We start from the raw sequence: 16,583 nt of genomic DNA on the forward strand, positions 1-16,583 counted from the left end.
AAAGGCCACGACGCAAACCCATCGATGCAAAGATAAGAAAGCCACCGGAAATACCCACAATGAGACAAAGGCACAAAAGGGGAACGAAGGGAAAGGAACTTGGCACCAGGGGCAGAGATGGGAGGCCCGGGAAAGACTTCCTGTGAGAGGCGAGCAAAGGACCAACTTCACAAACTGAAGTCAGGGACGTGAGCTCGGGGAAAGCAGGCAGAGCTGAGCCACCGTCAGGCCAGCTGGCACGGGCAGAGGTTCCAGCTTCCCTCCAGAGGAGGCAACAGGGCCTCACACACAGTGTCACCCTGCCTGGCAGTGTCATGGAAGCAATGGTTCGAGGAGAGAGCACATCCCAGCAACTCTACAAGGCTCGGTATGATGGGGGCCCACACCTCCAGAGCTAGCTCGGAGGCCCCTAACCTCTAGACAATCTGCAGACGGTCCCACCCTTCGGCCAAATCAGAAGCAGCACAGGGCAGAGGCAAAGACAATAAATAAATATTTGGTGAAACAATGACCTGAGCTCTACAAAGTGTTATCGGACGGCCCCTTGGTTTCGGCAGAGAGTGCTTCCATGCTGCTGACACATACTTGACCAGACGGCACGCACGGGTGTGTGAGAGGGTGAGGCCATCACCATGTCCGTACAGTGTGCCCAGGGGGGCCTGGAGTAACCAGGACAGGGTAGAATGGAGGTGGAACCTGCGCTATTATCTACGTGTGGACAGCAAATGTCAAGCAGAAAATGACAAGAAGATGGGAAATTAAGACGTCAGATAATGGTTTGGTAAGATGTGAATTATGAGCACAAACCAAGAATGAGGTGGGGTAGTAACTGTCTGGGGGTATTTCCGTAATAGCTTTACTGAGGTATGATGCACATACCATACAACTCCCCCATTTAAAAGTGAGTACGATTCAATGGTTTGCAGGACATCTATCAGCACAATCAATTTTAGAACCCCCAACTCTTGCCACCCCCAGAAGAAACCCTGTAATCTTTAGCAGTCACTCCCTAAACCCTCCATTCCCCACCCCCACCCCACACCCTAAACCACTAATCTACTTTCTGTATCTATACAGTTGCCGATCCTGGACATTTCGTATGAATGCAATCAGATGACGAGAGATCTTTTGTGACGGTTCCCTTTTCTTAGCATGATGTTTTCAAGGTTTATCCATGCTGTGGTGTGTGTGTGTTTTACTCCCTTTTATGGCCAAATAATATTCCATTTATGAACATACCACAATTTGTTCATCTATTCATCTGCTGCTGGACGCTGGAGTCATTTCCGCCTTTTGGTGGCTGTGAACATTGGTATGAAAGTTTGGTGATGGTTCTTCAAGGCTGAAGAGGTAAACAGTCCTTATCAATGTAAAGTGTGGACAATGAACTCTTCAGAAGCCAAAAAAAAAAAAAAAGGAAAACTGGCTGAAGGAGATACTGGAAGGGGGTTCCTAAGAGGCTCCCCATAAGCAGTCTCAGCAGCACGCAATACTAACCACACAGACCAGATCTCAAGCTGAAAACATCTCAGAGCAAACAGATATAGGCCTTTCCATAAAGCCTTTCCACATGGATGGAGAGAAGAAAGGGGCAGAGAAAATATTTTCTTTAACAGAAGCCATAAAAAATATAGTCATAACAAAGATTGTGGTATAGCTGAAAGACCTGAGTCCATGGGGAAAACTCCCTTACTTAACACTAAAGACATCAAAATTCCTGTACAGCCACTGAATTCAAGGGGCAGGACCTGGTTGAGGAGCACTGTAGTCTCAAAAAGAAGAGGTAATTTTCCTGATGAAAATTCTGAGGGTTGATCCAAACTTTTTCCTAAAATTTAGTGAGGGGAGCCTGGCTGGCTCAGTTGGCTAGCATCTGACTTTGGCCCAGGTCATTACCTTCGGGTCCTGGGATGGAGCCCCACATTGGGTTCCCCACTCAGCAGGGAGTCTGCTTCTCCCTCTTCCTCTGCCCCTCCCCCGCTCATGCTCTCTCTCAAATAAATAAGTAAAATCTTTTTAAATAAATAAATAAATAATCCCAACTGTATCACACAGACCTCTCCGGCCTCCAAGATACCCTTGAATCCCCTTCCCACGCACATGCTTAGAGGGCTCAGGGTCCAACCATTACTCTGAGACTAAGGAACTTGAATCTTCCTCTCCACCCTGACTTCTGACCCAAGCCCCAACCCTGCATCTCCAGGGAAAGGAGGAGTGCCACCCGGCCACTGCCATGTTTCCTTCCAACTCATGTCCAGAGCTCCAGGTCAGGAACAGGGCTGGGGTCCTAGAAATTACCAAGCACCGCTAAGTGAACAGATGAAAAGATCGGGGTCATCTCGCCTTCTGGCCACAAAGCTAATCAGTGACAGAGCCCCAAGGAGAGCTGCCTGCCCCCGTCTGTTAGTCCTTGGCTGCCCCTCGCTCCCCACAACAGAACCCAGCCCTGTCACTAGTCTAATCTCCATCCTAAAACATTCCAGGTACCTCTGACCCCTCCCCTCCAGGAGCTGCAGAGTGCACTGGTGGAACGTAACGGCAAAGCAACCTCCTTCTCTGAGCCTCAGACGCCTGTCTGTGCACTCAGGAGAATATAACCTACCCCATACTCTTCACCTTGAGTCCCTACCACATGCTGTGTACCTGCATTTCATTTACTCTTCAGAGAGCCAGCCCTTGGCGGCAGGAAGTAAGGGTGAGCCAGTCCTGGAGCACGCCTGCTGTTGGAGAGAGCAGGCACTGTCCCCAGTAGTCCCCTATCACTTTCTGCCCTCTGCACATGTGACACCTCACTCCGAGGGGGCTGCCTTGGGCCCTCGCCCAGATTCTGCACCTGCGTCAGCTCCATCATGACAGGAGGCCTCCCTGCCACTCCCATCATGGCCTTCTAGCAAATGCTCCTACTTGAGCTAGACTAGTGATTTTCAAAGTACCACAGTCCTCAGGACCCTTTTGGGGGTCCACGAGCCAAAACTATTTTATGAAGTCCTCATTTCCGTTCCTCACTTTCATTCTCTCCCCGGTGTAGAGCACAGTTTGCCAGAGGCTATGTGACATGACATCACAATAGACCAAGTGCAGAAGACAGGAGAATCCAGCTGTCTTTCACGATGACAGATGTTACGGAGATTTGCAGAAAGGTAAAATGGTGTGGCTCTTCTTAGCAGATTTATTTGTTGTTTTGGAAAAGTAATTTTTCAAAATATACCTGTGATTTATGTGAACATGTAACAGGTTTATTTTATTTTTAAATAAATTAATAAATTTCTAAACATTTCTCAGTTTTAATTTCTAGCACAACAAATACTACAGATGTAACCCACAGAAACAGAAGCCCATTGAGGCCTCAACAATCAAGAGCATAAAGGAGTCCCCAAAACAAAAAGTTTGAGAACCACTGGCCTTGACCATCATCCCACCCGCACCCCCGCAGATCCTCAGGTCAGCGGCTGGCCCGTCCTGCCCCCCACACCTCTGCTTCCCTCAGCACTCTGCTCATGCTGTCAGCCCAAACACAAACGAGCTTTCAGGTCCATCTCTAAGTTTCTACTCCGACTCCTTCCTCCTCCACAGCACTACCGTAAAAGGCTGCTTATTTCCCACCAGATTGACCACGGCAGCTGTACTACATACAGTGCATCTGGAAATGAAACGGGACTCCCACACGCCCCAGACAGGGAACCCTTCCTCTGGGCGAGGCAAGGCTCTGCTGAGGAGGGGAGGCCTGGAGAGGGCACTGGGCTCCATCCACACAGGCAACACCCAGTATGGGTCCCTCCGCTGGAGGCCAGCCACTGAGGGAGGCTGAAACATTGGAGCAACCAAGCATCTTGAGTGTTCCTTAGGAATCGTGTACATATACTGTATGTAGGTGCGACTTACGTTCTTTTGTATGCATCGAATATTTCACTCTATTAAAAAGTATTAATGCGGGGGTCAGGGTAAAACAGCGATTTTCAAACAGTGGAGACAATGGGAGGTGGTGCTTCAGGAGCCACTGCAGAGCGCAGGGTGGGGCGGGGCTCCGGGTGGGGGTGGGGTCACAGGTGGCATCGTCCTCTCCTCCCGTCCCTCACATATGTGAGTTCCATGTTGTTTCAAGGGGCTCTGTGCTCTACTCCTAAAGACATAAAGTTTGAAAACTAACAGAGTAGTGAACAGGCCAGATCATCTCTTCCCTCTAAGTGACCCCAACATCTTTTGGAAGCCCAATAGCAGCAGTTCCCCATGAATCTCACCACTAGAGCGCTCCAGCGGCTCCCTACATTGTCTGGCTTTCCACTCCTATGCTCCCTCAGCTCCCTCCCACCAATATTAAAGCCCCCACTTAGCTCCTTCCTGGCAGCTCCACTCATCTTCAGGTTAGATAAAAAGGAAAGGAGGGACTGACACTCAAAGCAGCTCAGCCACCCCTGTGCAAGGGCACAGCACCTCTAAGACCTCCTCAATGCTGCACACCATACTTGTAACCCTGAGGGTTGCCCCGTACCCCCAGTTCTCCATCCTAGACTCCTACAAATGAGGAACGCCGGGGTCTGGGCAGCACCATATGCTCTGTCCTCCCACCCAGCAGTCTGCAATGCTGGCGTCTGGCTTGATGTGCTGATTCGAAACACAGCTCACTGACAGATTACCACCGGACCTGGATATTCCACTCCTAGGTCTCTACCCAGAACTGAAAGTAGATGTTCAAATAAAACGTGTACACAAACGTTCACAGCAGGACTAACCACAACAGCCAAAATGTGGAAACAGCCCAAGCATCCATCTGTAAATGAACAGGTAATCTAAATGTGTTATGCCCATATACTGGAATATTATTCGGCCATTAAAAAACCCAACGAGGTACTGATTCATGCTACCGATGGATGAACTCTGAAACATACTAAGTACAAGAGGCCAGACTAAACACTACACATTCTATATCCATTTTAATGACACTTCCAGCATAGGTAAAGCTGTAAGGACAGAAAGTAGACTGGTGGTTGCTGAGGACCAGGAGTGGGGAGTAACAGACTAATAGTTATGGGTGTTCTTTTGGGGTGATGAGATGTCTTAAACTATAGACTGGTAGTGTTCGCACAATACTATGAATGTGCTGGATGCAATGGAATTGCACACTCTAAAATGGTTAATTTCACGTTATGTGAATTTCACCTAAAAAAAAAAAAACACACACAAACACAAAAAACAAAAAACCCCAAACAAAACCCACACACGGAGCTCCCTAGATCCCAGACACACAGAGGGTGAGGGCACACAGCTGATGGCCCGCTCTCCGTCCTCCCCTCCCACACTTCCCAGCTCAGCTGCCCGCTCACCCCTCTGCCTACACACATGCCCTGCAAGCCCAACCTATGCTCAGGGCTCCTCCCTGGACTGCAACAGCTGGAGGAAGAGGGAGAAAGTGACATTTTAAAAAGCCTCTTCCCTGTTCGGTCTTGACAAGGAGCCCATGGCCGCGGGATTTTTGGAACATGACGCCATTCGTGGCAAAGGGAGGAAAGCTACAGAATGCGTGGGGACACATTTCTGGGGCTTTGCAGGAAAGCTTTGCAGGAAAGAGTCTCACCCTCTCCCTCAAAAAGCAGTGCTTCCCATTAAGAAACAGGTAGGACGGGAAAGTGCCATGGGAAGGAAAAAAGAGGAAATATAAATAAGTTCAGCCCAGGCCTCATCCTCTCGCCACCCTCCCCTTCCGAGCACACACTCACCCTGCCAGCAGGACAGCCTCTGGCTCCTGGACAGGAGGGCCACACACGACCAGAAATCTAATGTCCAGAAGGCCCACCTGACCCCATTCAGGACAGCGCAGGAAAAAGTGGAAGGAGGAGACCCTGAGTCAGACTGTCTGGGCTTGCATCCCAGTTCTACCACTTACAGTATTGCCCTTGGGCAAGTCACACGACTTCTTTCCAGCTCAGGTTTCTTACCTCTCTACTTCATAAGGCCACTGTGAATATAAATGAGTTAACAGTGGCCTGGTACACAGCAATTACTGTTAGCTACAAATGCCACCACCTCCACAATAAATAATCCCAGAGCACGTGAACTGCTCCTTCGATTGAAGCACAGGAAAACCTCCACACCACAGGGGGCTGCATGACCACCCTAGCTGGTCCAGCTCCCCCAAAGAGGACCCCTAAGCTCACAGAGTTTCCAAGCAGGAAGGGAGATGTGGAAATGGAGTCAGCAGGCTGCTTGCTGAAATGGCATCTGCCTGTTAGAAGAGTTGTCTGCAGGCTCTCACAAGGAACCACTTCTACCTGTTTAGACCCTAGAGAACCCCCTCCCTGGAAGCATGTGGGATTTGTAAAGCCTGGGGAGCAGCAGAGAGAGGAAGGACGGACCTGCTGGCTGAGGTGAGTGAATCAATGCTGGGAACCAAAGGGCCAGGACATGCCCTGCCCACATATCCCACCCACTTGCCCATCAATTTGGGGCAAGAACTGCGCTGCCCTCTACCCTCCAGCTCTTTCACCAGGCCCAGGGGCACAAGGACTTTGATTCCCAGACAACTGTCCCAGGGACACCAGCAGGATAGTGGCTTCTCTTAATCCTCTCCTACCTTGTTGATGACAACTCAGACACTTCGTGCAAAGTGACTTCTGAATTCAGGATGTGCCACCACCATTCATGGGACCTGCACTATATACTTCTCGGAGCTTGGCAGGGGCTCAGAGGTGGCTGTTGTGCTGACCGCTACCCTCTGGAGCAGCCCATGCCCTCTAATGGTAGGTTTTAGGCTAATGGCACCTGCCCTCTTCACTTCCTATCCTCTACAAATTCTTAAAACCAGCTCCATCTTATTAAAAAAAAACAAAAACAAAAACAACAGTTCAATCTTTATACTTGAACATGTTCTGAAAATCAAACCCACAGAAGCAAACTGACTACGGCCTTTCTGATCCCAAGGGGCTACTGTGAGGAAGTTGCTAGGGTGTGCCAAGCAGCTCAGCAGCAGCTCAGCAGGAGAGGAGGCAGCTTGGGCTTTTGTTCTGTGGGTGTGGAGGTAGACAAGAAATGGAGCTAGAAGGTCAGCTGTCCCACAAAACCATGGAGGCGTGTCCCCTCTCCAGGCCTGTGTTGGAGAAAACGAACCCCACTTTCTGAGCGCCCCCCAGGTACCCGAGCATTTACAAATCCGGCACTTGCCACTTCTTGCATCATCTTCGCCACCATCACAGGCACCCAGGACATTATGCAGTCCCCAGTTTTCAGAGGAAGGACACAGACACTGAAACTCTGAGTGACCTGCTCCATCAGCATAAAAACAGATCCAGGATGTGAACCCAAATCTGAGCTGAAAGCCCCTAATGTCGACCCTTCCATTCCCTTACATGAGCACATTAAATGAAAAGTGGGACTGTGTCAGATTTCTAGGTCAGAGCAGGTCTCCAAGCGGAAGACAAACGAATGCCCCAATCCCACTGAGCCCTGAGGCTCCCCACACCCCAGGTCACTCACCAGCCCCAGAAGCTCTGGGTGTGGCACCTGGAGACCCAGGAGATGTGGACTCTTTCTCTGGTTCAACTGGGGCTCCTGGAAGTTGCTCCCCCTTCCTCTGGCCCCTTTAGCTACTGGCCAGGACCATTTGGAGGTAAGACACTGTGTCTGAAAGGGTGCCACACAGCCTCCCTGGTCTGTCTGATAAAACCAGTGCTTTAGGACTTACAGAGATCAAGGACACAATATTTCCTGATTCTGAATTCCTTAGGGGAAAAGCAGTGCTTCCTGTTCAGGGCTGTGCCAAAGGTGTGGTCACTGCCACAGGCCGGCAGCCTGCTGGGGGACATGGGGCTACCCTAAGGCTGAGAAGATTTTGGCCTACGTGATGACCTGTGAAATGTCCTGTACCACTACCCTCCGCACATGTACCCCAGCTACTAAGGAATCCATGTCAGGGCAAGGCCCTGTTTCTGATAGCAAAGGTTAACACTTTTTATCAGACACAGGGAGGTCAAAGAGAACTTTGGAAAAACCCACACTGGCCTTCCTGTGACCTAGGCAGGTCACTGAACTGGGTCTCAGCAGCCCCATCTGTTAATTGGGGACAACCCCTCACCTGCTTAATTATGGGGGGGGTATCACCCAGCCCCTGCAGGCCCCTCCTCCCAGGGCTAGGAAGTAGGAGTCCATTGCACAGCTTTGATTTTGTTTGCAATAGCCCAGCCTCCTACAGCCATAGTGCCAGGGGAATAAGTTCAAGCAGCTTTCCCAAGAGGAGGGAAGACAGGTTCACGGTCTCACAACAGCTGGCACAGGAACTATGTTCTACGTCCCAGCCCCACCACTAGGCAGCTCGGTGACCTCGGGCAGGCAGTTCCACCTCCCTGAGACTCCACGTCCCCCCTCTACGGCACCCATGCTGCTACCGGCCCTCCCCAGCTGCTGAGAGTGGAACGATACGATCACAGTACACGGCACGTGACGCAGCACAATGAAGGCTCTGGAGGATTCGATGCGCCCATCTGCTCACTCCCACTGCAAGCTCCCCCCAAAGACCTGGCAGGCCACCACCCAGCAAAGGGTGCAGGCGCCAAGCTGAGCATGAGGGGAGAAGGGAGCTGGAAGGATTACAGGCTCCAGGCAAAAACCAGGCTGTGGTTTCATGTGAACTAGGATGACCCTGATGGAGAAAACCAGCAAGTGGTTTGGAAGATTCCAGTTCCAGTCTCCAGAGACAAAATGCCAGCAAATCAACCCACTAGCTCTCTTGCCCCCAAAGGAAGTGATAATATAAAGGGAGCGGTGGGGCTGGGCATTCAGGGCTTCCATGCCAGGGCAGCTGTGAGATCGTCCACAGGTCATCTCACAGAAGCCTAAGCTGCTAAAACTGGAGGAACCACAAAGTCTGGGGCAGGTTTCAAACCTGCCCCCCCCCAGCCTCCACAGATGACCGGGGGCCCCACAGGCAGGAAGCAGAGGTGGCTGAGCGGCCAAGTTCCAGGGTCCAACCTCATGTCACCCAGAACCATGTCACTTTTTCTGTTTCACACATGGCATTTCCATAGGAGATTCCTCTGAGTGAAGGCCGTGTGATTTAGTGCAAGTCTGAAAACTACTGACCTGGTCCAACTGTGTCATTTCAGATGGGAAAGGGAGACTTGGAGAGTGAGTTTCCAAGCCTAAAGGAAAAGCCTGTTTTCTCAGGTTAAATGCTTCTCAATTAGCATCCACTGTTCTTCACCCTCTCTTGTGCCTCCTCCCCACCCCCACCCCCCACAGGCCCTCTTAGGATGTTGGCGGGAGGATGTAATCTCTCTCTCCTCGTCTCTGCTCTCTGGTTGCAAGGTCTCTTCTCTCTTTCAACACTAAATGGCAGCTTGGGAACAATTTAAAGATAAACATTCCCAGTCAAATTTCTTTATTTCAGCTAAACAGCATCAGGGTTCTAGTAATCAGGAAACAGCCCAAACAAAAGCTACTCCCCACACAACAGGCCCAACAGGCCGTCAGCGTGCTTCCTGGAATATTAATTACCACAAAGGGGGTTCAGCAACCTCCGCAGGCCTGGCCAGCACCTTCCATCCATTCCATTAGCAGACCACTCCCTGGAAACAGAATGGGGCACCAGCTTTATAGGTGGGAAACCGAGACTCTGAGAACCTAAGTGACCTTCCTGGGTCACCCTGCATGTCTGTGCCAAGAATAGAACATAGGTCTTTGATTGTAGTCCTTCTGTGTGGCAAAGGAAAAAGAACTCAGAGAGAAAGGTCAAGTAGCAGGCTAGAACACAGGGAAAAAAGCAGCTAGAATACAGCTGCAAAACACTCCCAAACACAAAGGGCTGTGTCAGAATGCAGTCACCGCAGCCAGCAGCATGCCCCCCAGGCTCTCACCGGCTCCCTCCAGGACAGACCCTACCAGCACCCTGCTTCCTCTTGCTTCCAGAGGGGGAGTGGGGATCAGAGCCAAAGAGCCCTCAAACACCACTAAAAGGAGTCCGTAAGAAGATGTGCCGTTCAAAGAAAGCAGCCCCAAAAGTTGGCAAGAGACACCAAGCAGAGGACACAAACAGGAGTAACAGCAGGAAAGAACCGTTCCAGGAATCCCCTGACACAGGCTGTCTGCAAGACACCCCCAAGAGACAGGAAAAACCCACAAGCACAGCCCTTACACTCAGTACTTCCCCTGAGGGTCTCAAGGGCCCCAGGGTGGGCACCAGCCACATGTGACTCCTGAGCTCCCAGAAAGTGGCCAGCCTGAATCAAAAGGTGCCGTAAGGGTAAAATAACTTCTTCACATGTTGAAATGGTATTTTGGATATGTGAGGTTAAATAAGATATAATTAAAATTAATTTCATCTACTTCTTTTTACTCTTCTAATGTAGCAAGTAGGAAATTTTTAATTACAAATGTGGCTCACGTTATAGTCCTACTGCACAGGGCTAGTCTAACCCATAGGCCAAATCTAGCCCCTGGGGTTTTTTTGTTTTTTTCTTTTCTTTTCTTTTAAGGTCCCAAAACCAAGAACAGCTTTTACATTTCTACGTGATTATGTAAGTACCTTCATAAACTCTTCGATTTTGGCCTACAAACCTTAAATCTTTTAGTATCTGGCCCTTTAAGAAAAAATTGGTCAATCCCCTGGTCTAGACTCTAAAACAATCAGATATTCACTCCAGTGATACCAGGAGCAGAGGACAGGTTTGCGATGCATGCGTGTGAGCAATTCTTGCATGCTCATTTTTAAATATTGAGGTAAAAGTCCCACAGTGTAAAATTAACCATTTTAAAGTGAACAAGTCACTGACGTTTCATACATTCACAATGCTTTGCAACCAGCTTCTCTGCCATGTTCTAAGACATCTAGCCACTCCCTCAAAGAGAACCCCGATCCCATTAGCAGGCACTCCCCTCTCCCCAAGAACCCTGGTAACCACTAATCTGCCTTCCATTTCCATGGCTCTACCTATTCTGGACATTTCATGTAAATGGAACAGTGCAGTATGTCATCTTTGTGCCTGATTCTTTCAGTTAACACGTGTCTGAGGTCCATCACATTGCAGGTTGGTCAGTACTTCATTCCCTTTTTATAACTGAAGAGTCCATGATAGGGATATAGCACCATTTGTTTACCCATCCATCCACTGACAGCTATTGGGGTTGCTGCTACCTTTTGGCTATTATCAATTGTACTATTACAAACATGCATGGATGTATTTGTTTGAATACTTGTTCCCTGTTATTTTGGATACACATTAGGAGTGGAATTATTAGGTCATATGGTAATTCTTTTGAAGAAATATCAAACTATTTTCCACAGTGGTTGCACCATTTTCCATTCCCATGAGCAATGCATGAGGGTTCTAATTTCTCCACATCCACACCAACACTTACTACCCTCCCTTTTTTAATAGAGCCCTCCTAGTGGGTGTAAAGTAATAATTCACTATAGTTTTGATCTGCATTTCCCTAATGACTAATGATACTGACCACCTTTTCCTGTGCTTGTTGGCCATTTGTAAGGTCTGGGATTTCTGACATAGCCCCTGCCAAACCATGTACCAATGTGCACATAAATTCTAAATGTTCTCGAAAGGGTGGGCATGAAATCTCCCCATTGCTTATGAGATAAATGTTCAGTGAAATAAAGAAGTTCCATGCCCTAGAATTTCTAAGAACGTCACAGGGATAAAGGGAAAGTCAATGAAATGATTCAGTGACCAAGTCCTAACCCACCCACCTCTGTGTATAGGCCTCTCACCCCGAGACCCCTGGCATTGGAATGCCACACAGCGAGGGCACAATTAGACGGAGAAGTCTGAGAGGAGATGCAGGAGGACTGGAAGAGCCCTGGAAGAGATCAAGACCAAGCTCTTCATTCCCCAGATGGGAAAACTGAGGCCTGAGGAGAGAAAACAACCCAGCCAAGATCCCACAACAAAAACAGTAGTAGAAGGAACTAGAACTTAAGTTCAGATGCAGGGACTCCTTCCACAAAAGGCATGCCTGAAGTCGTTCAAGTTGGCAGAAGGATGAAACATCACGGCAAATGAATACCCACGACGAACCCCAGAAACCCACACTACGGCTGGGACGAGGACCTGGGAGCCAAGAACCCTGGGGTCCAGGCCTTCTACTCCCACCGACTGCCAACCCCTGATTCATCTCTCCACCTGCTCCCCCTCGTTTCACTCCACATGGCCTCCTGAGTGACTGACTATACTCACTCCCATGATTTCAGAATTCCTACCAGTCCCACACCTCTCATCTACCTCTAACCACCAGCTTGCCTAAGCGGGTGTCTCCACCTAAGGACCAAACTAGACCTCCACCTCCATGGGCTCAAATTCACTGTACTAACTTTGTTTCCTCCCCACCCCACAAACTTACTCCCTATCTGTTATTCTCAGTCTTTGTTGAAGGTACCTAGGTCTCCTCAATCCCCACTTCCAATCAACCACCAATATTCTGTCCCTAGTGTCTGATGACTCCTTCCATCCTGGCCAACACAGACCTTTACTATAATTTATCTGGACTATTCAAGACAATCTTTTAGAGCTCCTACTTTTATGCCAAAATTATTTTCCTAAGACAAAACTCCAATGGATTAGAAAGTTAAGCATAAAAATAACTATAAGGGAACTACACACATGAGAGAATAGTTTATAATTTTGAAAAAAAAAAGACCTTCATAAGCACTAAAATAAAACTATAAACTAGAAAAAGTGGAAATGTAACTGCATTCTTATTTAAAACAACCATATGAAAAAGAGAAACGACCATATATAACATTAGAACGGACACCGTGGGAGAAAATACGTGCAATACAGGACGGGTTCAGATTAAGATCTAGAGCAGGGGTCAGCAAACTAGAGCTTACAGGCCAAACCCTATCAGCTGCCTGTCTCTGTAACTCTGTAAATACAGTTTTATCAGAAACAGCTATACTCATACATTTATGTATTGTCTAAAGTGGCTTTGCACTATGACTTTTACGCCACAATGGCAAAGTTGCATAGTTGCCACAAAGATCATATGGCCCACATGGCTAAAATACTTACTATCTGGCCTTGTAGAGAGAAAGTCAGTGGACCCCTGACCTAGAGTACAGACGGAAAGCTCCTACAAACCCACTGGGGTGGCAGTGGGGGGGAGGGGGATTAACCCAACAGAAAAACAGGCAAACAGTATGAATGGGAAGTCCACACAAGAAACAAAGCATATACCATAAATATGGTAAAAAAGAGGCTTAACCTCACTGGTAATTAGGGAAATTATTAAAGAATTAAATCATCTGATAATACCCAATTCTGGCAATGCTATGACACAGCCTTTTTTGGAAGACAATTTAGTGATATCTGTAAAAAAAAAAAAAAAAAAAAATTCAATGTGCTTGATGTCAACCCAGCCATTCTATTTTTAGCTATCTGCCCCCAGAGAAATACTTGCACTCGTGCACGCACACACTCACCCAAAAGCATTTAGGAAACTGTTCGCCAAAGCATTCACCGTTTGTAACAGCAAAACCCAGAAGTAACCTTGCTGTCCATCAATAAGGGAGTGGTTAAAATATGATTCTTCCTTGTTGGCAAAATTTGCAAAACCATTTTGGGATATTTATATGCCGGACCACAAAACGAGCTGTAAGACGTACTAAGCACAAAAAAAAAAAAAAAAAAAAAAAAAAAAAAAAAGTAAAGAAAAAAAAAAGTTGCAGAGCAAATACGTGTATAGTTCGGGTTAAGTAAGGGTTTCAACTGTGTATTCGAGTCCATATGCATGTAGAGAAATGCACAGGACTGAAGGATAAACACCTTAAAGAGGGGCTGGCCTCAAAGATCGCTGATCTATCCTCCAGCCTTGAAGGTCTAAAATAAGCTCAGGGCAGGGAGGGGCAGCAGGAAGCAGGGCCTTGGGGGAGAGTGATGGGAACCAATTGGCTGAGGTTTTCTAATGGAGCCAAGAGGATGAGAGTAAGGCTGGGGGAGGCCGGATGCAGAGAGCAGCAGCTAAAGCTGTTGGCAACAGCCCTTATTCTCCCTCCTTCTCTTTTCAAGAGCAGTTTCTTCTTGAAAGATCCCAGGAGGTAGAAGGCTGGCCTAATCTCTACCAGCACAAATAACCCCACTCATTATTTCAGAAACTACCATCCCAGTTGTGCCCTGGAGGACTCAAGCCTGTTTAAAATCCACAATTCAACTGTGAATAAAGTTGAAGAGTACAGTACTTTAAATCTGCAACACTCTCTCGATCCAATTAATAATCAACAGATTCTTTAAAGAGAATTTAACAGATTCGACTCAAATATGCAGATCCCATTCCAGTTTATCTAAGCCTAAGAATAAGAAAACAGTCCTTACGAGGTGTAAATATCCAATCTACCAATTTTGGCAGTTGCCTGGAATAACCAGGAAACTCTCTCAGAACAACCCTTGCCAAGCCCATAAACTTCCTAAATCCAAGTTTACTATTCTGTGGGTGATTTTTGTTTGTTAATTTGTAAGAGAAAAGACTTTAATAAGCTACCATGCCTTGCTTTTCACAGGGTGAGAGAGGTAAACTAGGGATCCCTACTCCCAATTTATAGAAAAGGAAAAGAAACTATACAAAGGCAAAGGGACTTACTCAAGGTCACACAGCTGAAAGTGACAGTGAAGACGGAAAAAAGGTCTCCTGACTCCTGGGCCGAGGTACTCATCACCACATAAATGCTTCCCCCCAAAAAGGCATTCAGTTGAGAAGAGAGTGTGTCCCTGAAAAGCTCAACCCAGAATACCTTACCAGGAAGCGAAATTCTACTCTTCCCAAACTGACCTGGCCATCCAACCCAAAAATCTATGACTGTAGCCCTAAGTGTTCGGTTAAGCTTTTTTTGGTTTTAGATGAAAGGAGTCTTTTCCTGGCTGTTGGGATTCTGATCTCAGAGGAAGACACCATGTCTTAGGCCATAACCCCTGCCCTGCCACCCTACTCTGGTCTCCCATGTAAACAATTCAAACCCTGTGAGTACTTAAGTAGCATTAAAAACAGCCAGGCTGTACACTTCAAAGCAATGTTTTCCATCTAAGGGGTTCTTCTGCAAAAGGAGTGGCTACAACTAGGTCACACTGGACTGGAATGTGAAGGGAGCTCCCCTGGCCTCACTGGGGGAGGGGGGGGACGAAAGAAAGCTCTGAAGAAGACTGGGACTGGGGGAGAGGCAAGGAGGGGCCACAGACACATCCCAAGGGGTTGCAGACAAGGCTAGGTCAGGAAATCCAAGGAATCTGCATAGCCCAAGGGCCTCCAAGCGTTTCCAGAGAATCCTTGGGATCCGGAGGATTCTCGGGAACACTGGGAGCTCGGAGAGCAACCAGTACAGGGATTCCCAAAGGCCAGTGGGGACTTCAGCCCAACTTCTTAGGGAACTGTTACGATACAAATTCCTTCATCTCCTGTATCACTCCAGGAATGGGGCCCCAGGACTCTGTATTTTTAGACTGTGACTGAAGCAGGTTGGGGAGCTACTGAACTAGTCCAAAGCACTCAAATGACAGATAAAGCCAGGAGAAGTCAACAGACTTTCCCGAAGGCCCGCAGGTCTCTTTAATCCTTGCCAAGCGACCAGAGAGATGGGAGAAAGGGTGGGGAGAGGAGCCCCCAGCTCTCCCATCAACGAAAAGCCCTCCAGTTTAAGTTCAAGAGCAAGACCCTCCTCCCCCCACTTCAGGACCCTTCACCACCCCTCTCCCATCATTGACAGTGACAGTGATTTAGAAAACGGGCAAACTGGGTCTGACAAGAGGGAAGCCCGCAGTCCCCCCAGACAGCCCTGCTCCCTTGGCCACTCCGGGTGGACAAGTCTAAGTCTGGTCCTAAAACGGACTCTATGGGGGGTACTGCGAAGCGGCAAGCAATCCCCAAGCGCTTTGTTCCTCCTAAGAAAAACCAGGCATTTTTGAGTCACCCAAAAAGCATGAATCACACGGCAGGGCTATGGGAACGGGAAAGGATGTTATTTTTTCGGCATACTTGAGGATTTTCCCTTTGTCCCGGCTCTATCAATACACTTCCCGTTCCCTCCCTCCTCCCCCCATCTCCATCCTCATTACCCTCCCCAGGACTAACGTACATTTTTTTTCTGCTCTGTTTTTATTTTCCCCGGGAGCCTTCAGAGGCACCCCACCCCCGCCCGCCTCGGGAACTGGATAACGTCCGCTCTCCTGTCCACAGCAGGATGGTGGTCTCACGGGCGTCAGAACTGGGGAGAGGCGGCCAGCGCCCCCGGCGAGGCACTCTCGCCGGCCTCGGACGACGGCTTGCAACACCTAGCGGGGCGACTGAGCGCCGGGAAACTTCCAGCCCGATGGGGCCGCCGGGGGTCGGGGGCCGCCCGGCGCGGGACCCGGGTCTCCACCTCCCGGTCGGCCCCGGGACCCCCGCCCGCTCACCTGCGTCAGGTCCTCGTCGTTGAGGAGATGCGACTCGCGGGGCTTAAAGCAGTTCTGACACTTGCTCTTGTTGAAGATGTTGGCCTGGAATNTCCTGCACGGGTTCTCCTTGACCGCCGACATGGTCGGCGCAGCGGCGGCACAGGCCCGGCGGCCCGGCCCGGCGCGCGCTCCGCGGCGGACGGCGGCTGGCGGGCGGCGGCA

At 48.9% G+C, this 16,583-nt stretch overlaps 1 protein-coding gene across 2 annotated transcripts in view; it reads right to left on the reverse strand.

Moving 5' to 3' along the window:
* MPRIP (myosin phosphatase Rho interacting protein) overlaps window positions 1-16,577 on the reverse strand; it is a 157,515-nt gene extending 140,938 nt beyond the window's left edge. For both annotated transcript variants that reach the window (XM_034647400.1, XM_034647398.1), the window contains exon 1: window positions 16,380-16,577. In XM_034647400.1, coding sequence (XP_034503291.1) covers window positions 16,380-16,502 — 123 coding nt within the window. In that variant the 5' untranslated portion in view covers window positions 16,503-16,577. The remainder of the gene's footprint in view (window positions 1-16,379) is intronic.
* Between the last annotated feature and the right edge of the window lie 6 nt (window positions 16,578-16,583).

Source organism: Ailuropoda melanoleuca, chromosome 17, assembly GCF_002007445.2.
Source record: "Ailuropoda melanoleuca isolate Jingjing chromosome 17, ASM200744v2, whole genome shotgun sequence".
NCBI lineage: Eukaryota > Metazoa > Chordata > Mammalia > Carnivora > Ursidae > Ailuropoda > Ailuropoda melanoleuca.